Genomic DNA, 7,894 nt, shown 5'->3' on the forward strand with positions numbered 1-7,894 from the left:
AACATTGTTGCCAGAACGGTTCATGAACAGTGGATCGGAGAACCACTCGTCTTTTTTCTAGTAGACAATCACACTACTAGTGGTCCTTTTATTATGGGCGCCCAGCTGAATTGCTTAGATCTTTAACACCGAACAGTTGCGAAGGCTTTCTTTCACAGACACCCTTCCCAGGTTCAGAACATGGCGATGGTTTGTTTTCTTGCAGCACTAGGCCTAAATTACTCACTGTTCGTCAGTACTCTTCTCTGAATCTCTGTTTGGATTGGAGTAGCAGTGTCCATGGAGTATATTTCTGCATGGGTCCCACGCGCAACTGAAAGTAGCCGGGGGGACCTAGTGTAGGGCGCGTGGGGTGACTCATCCGGGAAGGTGATCTGCTTAGAAAACTGTGAGCAGTAGATAGAGATGGAGCCGCTTCCACTCGCTCTCATCTCTTTTCCAGGTGATGGTCTACAGGTATGGACAATATAATGGCGAGCAGGGAGGGTGTGCTCTGCCCTAACGTTTCTTTCTCTGATAATCTTTCCATGGTGCGGTTGTTTACTTGTTTATTAGTCGATTCCCTTAAATAGCGTAGGATCGACGAGCGGCACATGGCCGGTTTTCCCTTTCCACGCTTTTGTTTATCTGCTAATGATGTCAGAAAGGCGGAGCACCCACTCCGAAAATTCAGAAGGCAAATCTCGCGCAGGGAGATCGCAATAAAATGAACCCGATCGCGTACCATCCCGAGCTTTCCTGATGGAAAAGCTGCTTAGCTTAACATCTGCGGCATTTGCCACATCAGTGGAAAGGGAAAGTGAGCCCCGGTAGCATTTTGATGTACTTTCTCAGTTTCTTTCAAAAGAAAACCATTTCTGATGTACCAAGTAAAGCAGCCGGAGATGCGGATACCTGAACTGAACCCAACTACCTCGACGCAACAGGATAACTTCCATAGGCTGCCGGCATGCATTCTCTACACAATCTGGGACGCTGGAGAAATTCCAGGACATGAGTGAGACGTGCAGAAAGCTTACAAGCTGAAGCTGGCCCTGGGCCGATTGACAGTTTGTTTGGCCACTGACCACTGTGTCCCCGCACCATGTGCTGCCTGAAGATGGCTGGCACAGCGACCCCTGCAGGCAGATCATGTTGCTGCCAGCGCCATCCCGAGCTGCAATCAGGCCCGGTCAACCGACGTCAAACAGTTCCGCTTGGACTCTTTCCGATCGATCGTCCATCTCCTGCCACCACTGATGCCATGCGGCTGTGGATGTACAGTGGCAGGCAGTCACATCGATCGAGCGAATATGATGGGCAGAATCATTTGCGATTTCTTTCTTCTTCTTTTTTTGAAAATTCATTTTGCGGTTTCTTCTCTGCTCCAAGCTCCATCCCGTGGGCAGCAGCGTCCCCCCGGTCGAATCGTGGAGGGGCCAGAAAACAGCATGGCATGACGTGAGGGCTACCCGATGCATGGCTCGTCAGAAAGGAACAGGATCGATCGAGATGAAATGTACTACTTCGGTTACGTTGATGGATGGAAGTAATTGTGCTCCCTCTGATTTCTGCTGCACTTTGAGCTATGATCCTGAACTGACATTGGCAAAGGCCCCAAAGGAATTATATTGTTCTCAGATTAAATTCGTGTAAGCTTCTACATCCAACAGATATAAAACTTGAGAGATTCAGGCAAGGCAATGCAATTGGTCTAGCTAATCACACAGACTATGAAACTAGAAATTAATTACAATCCACTGAGACAATACACTGTACTACGATAGTGAAGAACTGCAGATCATTTGGAGAGAGAAAAAACACAAATGATTTATCTGTGCAGGCAAATTAGTACAGTCTTCATCGAATGTAGATAATGCGGCCAGGCAGCGTGACGAGAACGGTGCTGGATAAGTCTTGCTGCTGGTCTTCAAGGATCAGCTGTTGTACTGGTCCTGCTGGTTTTCAAGGACCAGCTGCTGTACTTGGTCTTGTGCTGCTGGTCCTTGTGGGACTGCAGCTGTTTTGACTGGAGGATAGTGGGCCTGCAGCATATGCTTGCTGCAGCACCACTTTGTTGACTACTTTTAGAGTAGGACAGTCATAGGCATCTTAGACTAGATAGGACAGCATTAAAAGCATCTTGGACTAGCATATGCCTTGATGCTTGGCTGGTTGGCTGCTCGGCCAGCTATAAATATGTATCCCCAACTCTTGGTTGGATATGGTATTGTGGAAAGAAAACTCAGAAAATTACCCCGACTCTTCCTAGTGCCATCCTCTCGATGAGAGTTACAGATCAGATCCTAACAACTGGTATCAGAGCCGTACTATCCTGTAGCTTGAACATCTCCTACTCACAACCCTCCCAGCCACCTTTCGTCCCCAGCCGGTAGCAGAAACACCGGCTGTCCCTGCTCACTCCTCTCCCTCTACGCAGACGAGCAACAGCTCGTCGGAAGCAGCCTCTTCCCCACGCAGCCTCCCGGTGGCGCGCTATGTTCGCAGGACAGTCTCAGCACTCGGTCGCCTCGAGCGCGCGGCGTCGGCAGGAGGCCGAGCTCACTGCGGTAGAGGAGTGTACCCGAGTGGCGGCGGAGACCGCTGCGGCGGCGGCAAGGGTGTCGAGGCTGGCGGCGGCGGAGCTGGCTGCAGCAAGGGCGGAAGCGGAAGCGGCGGCGGCGGCAGATGCCGCACGTGCGGTGGCAGCGGAGCTCGAGACTCTACGTGGTGGTAGCATCAGCAGCGCTACCTCTGCCGATGGCGGTACCGACGTAGAGCTCGTGCTAGCAAGGGAGGCGGCGCAGGAACGAGCAGCGCAGTGGGCAGCCGAGCACCCACGCGGGCGCGGCGGCGGCGGCCCAGACGGGCGTGCACGCGCCGGCGGCGCTCCCGGCGTGGGGGGGGGGGCGCGACGACCGTGTTCCTGGCGGACATGGTGACCGCGACTCCCAGGGCGACCCGCACATGGACCTCGCACTGGAGGTCCAGCGATTGCGGGAGAGGGTAGCCCAGCTGGAGGCGGAGATGGAGTTCGATCGGCGGCGCGGTGGCTGGGTCGACAGAGAGCGCGACCCTTACAGGCAGCACGGCTCTCCGTTCCCGGACCGCCATCATGGTCGCCACGGGGCCTAGGTTGTTGTCAGGGAAGTCGACCTCGGTGGTGGGTGGCCTACCCTCACCAAGACCAACTACGTCGAGTGGGCCGCGGTGACGAGGGTGAGGAGGTGCGGCACATGTGGGAGGCAGTCCGGTACGGTGACGTCGACTACGATGAGGATCGACGGGCGCTGGATGCCCTCATCACTGCAGTCCCGCCTGAGATGCAGTTCTCGCTTTCCCAGAAGCGGACTGCCAAGGAAGCTTGGGATGCCATCGCTGCGGCACGCATCGGCAGCGACCGCGCCCGTAAGTCCACACTGTTGCAGAAGATGGTGCAGTACGGCGATGACACCTACGGCGAGGAGAGAGCTGTCGAGAAGCTCCTCCGCTGCGTACCCGAGAAGTACAAGCAGATCGCTCGCTCGATCGAGTCTCTGGTGGACCTCTCTAGGATGTCGATCGAGAAGGCGATAGGTTACCTCAAGGTCGTTGACAGCGACGAGTCACAGCCTCCCTCAGGGCCTGTCATCATTGGCGGGAAGCTCCATTTCACTCAGGAGCAATGGGAGGCCCACCAAGGTGATCGGAAGAAGGGGGGAGCCTTCTTCCTCGATAGGTGGCCGCAGGCACGACAAGCCACGCAAGGCGCCCAAGGCGCGATGAGGCGCCGAGGGCAGCGCACAAGGAGGCACCGAGGGTGATGCTAGCAGCGCGCGAGGAGGTGCCCAGGGTGGTGCCACCGGCGAGCATAGGCCGCCACGAGATGATGCGTGCCGCAACTGTGGCAAGCTTGGCCATTGGGCCAAGGACTGTCGACAGCCAAGACGCGGCCAGGCTCACGTCGCACTAGTGGAGGAGGAGGAGCCGGCTCTGCTCCTGGCACATGCAAGCATCGAGCTAACTCCAGCAGCATCGGCCGCAGCGGTTCTCCTCCATCTTGACGAGTCGAGGGCACACGCCTTCCTTGGCGATGGCTCCAGCAACGATAAGACTGAAGGGTGGTGCCTCGACACCGGCGCTACCCAACACATGACCGGTCGGCGGGAGTTCTTCACCGAGCTTGACTCTAGCATCCGAGGCACCGTCAAGTTTGGGGATGCCTCCGGCGTAGAGATCAAGGGTGTCGGCTCTGTCATCTTCACCACCGAGTCTGGAGAGCACAGGCTGCTCACCGGAGTGTACTACATCCCCGTGCTGAGGAACTCTATCATCAGCTTGGGATAGCTGGAAGAGAACGGTTCGCGCGTGTTGATCGATGGAGGAGTCATGAAGATTTGGGACCGTCGTCGTCGCCTTCTTGCCAAGGTAACCAGAGGCGCAAATCGACTCTACATCCTTAATGTGCAGGTGGCACAACCTTTCTGCCTCACTGCTCGTCGGGATGACAAGGTGTGGCAGTGGCACGAGCGCTTCGGGCACCTTCACTTCGAGGCCCTGAAGCGGCTCAGTGCCAAGGAGATGGTGTGAGGCCTACCATGTCTCGATCACGTGGAGCAGTTCTGCGATGTCTGTGTGTTGACAAAGCAGAGGCGGCTCCCCTTTCCCCAGCACGCGAGCCTCCGAGCCAAGGAGCGGCACGAGCTCGTGCACGGGGACTTGTGTGGCCCGGTGACACCGGCCACACCCGGAGGACGACGCTACTTCTTGCTTCTCGTCGATGACCTCTCCTGCTACATGTGGGTGATGGTAATCAGCAGCAAGGGGGAGGCTGCAGACGCCATCAGGCGCATGCAGGCTGCTGCGGAGGCGGAGTGCAGCCGCAAGCTACGCGTGCTACGCACCGACAACGGCGGCGAATTCACGGCGGCTGAGTTCACGTCGTACTGCGCTGATGAGGGCATTCAGCGCCACTACTCCGCGCTGTACAGCCTGCAGCAGAACGGCGTCGTCGAGCGGCGCAACCAGATGGTTGTCAGGATGACTCGGGCCCTCCTCAAGCAGAGGGGGATGCCGGCTGTTCTCTGGGGAGAGGCGGTGGTGACAGCTGTCTATATCCTCAACCGCTCGCCCACCAAGGCTCTCGACGGCAGGACGCCATACGAGGCTTGGCACGGGCGCAAGCCGGCGGTGTCCCACCTGAGGGTCTTCGGCTGCCTCACGTTTGCCAAGGAGTTTGGCCACATCGGCAAGCTTGACAATAGGAGCACTCCAGGAGTGTTCATCGGCTACGCGGAGGGTTCAAAGGCCTACCGCATTCTCGACCCGGAGACACAACGTGTGCACACAGCACACGATGTTGTGTTCGACGAAGGGCGAGGATGGGCGTGGGACAATACGGTGGACAACGGCTCGACTCCGACGTACGACGACTTCACTGTCAAGTACGTCCACTTCGAGGGAGCTGGGGGAGTAGGCAGCTCTTCTTCGCCGAGTGTGCCTACCCCAGTCCCTGAACCTCCACCGACTCCGACACCTGCTACTCCGGCAGCGCCATGCTCTCCAGCCGCGACTTTGGCTGTGACGAGATTCTCGCCGGCACCACCACAGCCGGCGACGCCACGTACTCCAGCACCGACGGCCACCCCTCCGGGCACGTCTACTCCGACACCAGCTCATGTCGAGCACAGCCCGGTGGAGTTCGCTACTCTGCTCTCTCACAACGAGGAGCGCATCGACGCGTACCACGACGGTGAGCAGTTGCGGTACCGTACGATGGAAGATCTCCTCGGCGACCAGCCGGTGCCGGGACTGGTGCCTCACGATCTGGAGGCACAGTTGCACCTTGCGTGCGACGATGGCGAGCCTCATCTTTCGCGGAGGCCGAGAGACACGCGGCATGGCGCGCCGCGATGCAGTCGGAGATGAACGCGGTTGAGAAGAACCGCACCTGGGAGCTTGCTGACCTCCCTCGTGGTCACCGCACGATCACCCTTAAGTGGGTGTTCAAGCTGAAGAGAGATGAAGCCGGTGCCATCGTCAAGCACAAGGCTCGCTTGGTGGCACGCGATTTCGTGCCGCAAGAGGGGATCGACTTCCCCGTCGGGTTTTGCGATCCCCGGCAAGGAGGGCAAGGTGCTGCGCTTGCGCAAGCCCCTCTATGGCCTGCGGCAGTCACCGAGGGCGTGGAATGCCAAGTTGGATTCCACGCTCAAAGGGATAGGCTTCGAGCAAAGCCCGCACGAGGCGGCCATCTACCGGTGGGGCACTGGAGAAAATGCCCTGCTGGTAGGTGTCTACGTCGACGACTTGGTGATCACCGGCACCAAGGATGCAGAGGTGGCGACGTTCAAGGAAGAAATGAAGGCCACCTTCCAGATGAGTGATCTGGGGCATCTCTCCTTCTACCTAGGGATCGAGGTGCACCAGGATGATTCCAGGATCACGCTTCGACAGACCGCCTACGCCAAGCACGTTGTGGAGCTAGCCGGGCTCACCGACTGCAATCCAGCTCTCACTCCGATGGAGGAGAGACTGAAGCTGAGCCGCGACAACACGACAGAGGAGGTAGACGCTACGCAGTATCGGCGTCTTGTGGGGAGCCTTCGCTACCTCGCCCACACACGACCGGACTTGGCATTCTTCGTCAGCTACGTCAGTCGGTTCATGCAGCGACCGACGATGGAGCACCAGCAGGCCGTGAAGAGGATCGTCCACTACGTTGCGGGGACCCTCGACCACGGTCTCTTCTACCCGAGGTGTCCCGGGGCGGCACACTTCGTCGGGTACAGCGCCAGCGACCACGCCGGCGACATCGACACCAGCAAGAGCACGAGCGGGATTCTTTTCTTCCTCGGCAAGTGCCTCATTAGCTGGTAGTCGGCAAGCAGCAGGTGGTGGCGCTGTCCAGCTGCGAGGCCGAGTACATAGCGGCCTCCACTGCTTCGACTCAGGTGCTTTGGCTTGCCCGACTGCTCGGTGATCTCCTTGGCAGAGACACTAGAGCGATGGAGCTCAGGGTGGATAGCAAGTCCGCTCTGGCCCTGGCAAAGAACCCCATTTTTCATGAGCGGAGCAAGCACATCCGGGTGAGGTGTCACTTCATCCGAGGCTGCTTGGAGGAAGGAAGCATCAAGGCGAGCTACATCAACACCAAGGATCAGCTTGCGAACCTACTCACCAAGCCCCTTGGGAGGATCAAGTTCCTTGAGCTGTGTTCGAGGACCGGGATGGTCCAACTTTCCCACAAGACGATGCACAAGACTTAGGGGGAGAATGCTGGATAAGTCTTGCTGCTGGTCTTCAAGGACCAGCTGCTGTACTGGTTCTGCTGGTCTTCAAGGACCAGCTGCTGTACTTGATCTTATGCTGCTGGTCCTTGGTTGGATACGGTATTGTGGAAAAAAAACTCAGAAAATTACCCCAACTCTTACTAGTGCCATCCTCTCGCCTAACAAACGGAACCATCTAGAACAGCGGTGAAACCGTGGAAGGTGACCAGTTTGTTAGTTTAATCCTGATTTCGACAGGATCTATTGACTGAGAACATCATTTTCCTATGTGCACATTGAAAAATGAACACACTAGTGACCTAGCTACGAGTCCCTGACCAATTCCTCAACTCCATCTGTTGTACTGAATTGTTTTCAAAACGCCTAGTAGCTGATTGACATCTAGCAAGCAAGGTAGGTCTGTTCATTTTTCTGCGTCCAGACCAATGATAAGGAAATCTAATGATTGGTTATCAACAGAAAATGATTCTTTAAACATTATACTTGGGGCTAATTACACAAAAGAATTCTTTTTCCTTTAGGAAGAAGATCTGATACAGTACATTTGATTCATTAATTTTAGAGCAAACAAATTAAAGGATTGCCCGTATGATTAATTAATCGTCGTTCGTATAATTGAAGAGAAACACCCCCCCCCCCCCCCA

General features: G+C 56.5%; 1 protein-coding gene across 1 annotated transcript; it reads left to right on the plus strand.

Annotated features, from left to right (window-relative positions):
• The first annotated feature begins 5,979 nt into the window (after nucleotides 1-5,979).
• LOC106804197 (uncharacterized mitochondrial protein AtMg00810-like) lies at nucleotides 5,980-6,837 on the plus strand. The gene has a single exon (XM_014804846.1). The coding sequence runs from the start codon at nucleotides 5,980-5,982 to the stop codon at nucleotides 6,835-6,837; it is 858 nt and encodes a 285-aa protein (XP_014660332.1).
• Nucleotides 6,838-7,894: the final 1,057 nt, after the last annotated feature.

This window comes from Setaria italica, chromosome III, assembly GCF_000263155.2.
Source record: "Setaria italica strain Yugu1 chromosome III, Setaria_italica_v2.0, whole genome shotgun sequence".
NCBI lineage: Eukaryota > Viridiplantae > Streptophyta > Magnoliopsida > Poales > Poaceae > Setaria > Setaria italica.

Excerpts from the sequence above, each read along its gene's own strand:
- LOC106804197 (XM_014804846.1), top strand. The coding sequence starts at position 5,980 with ATGAAGCCGGTGCCATCGTCAAGCACAAGGCTCGCTTGGTGGCACGCG.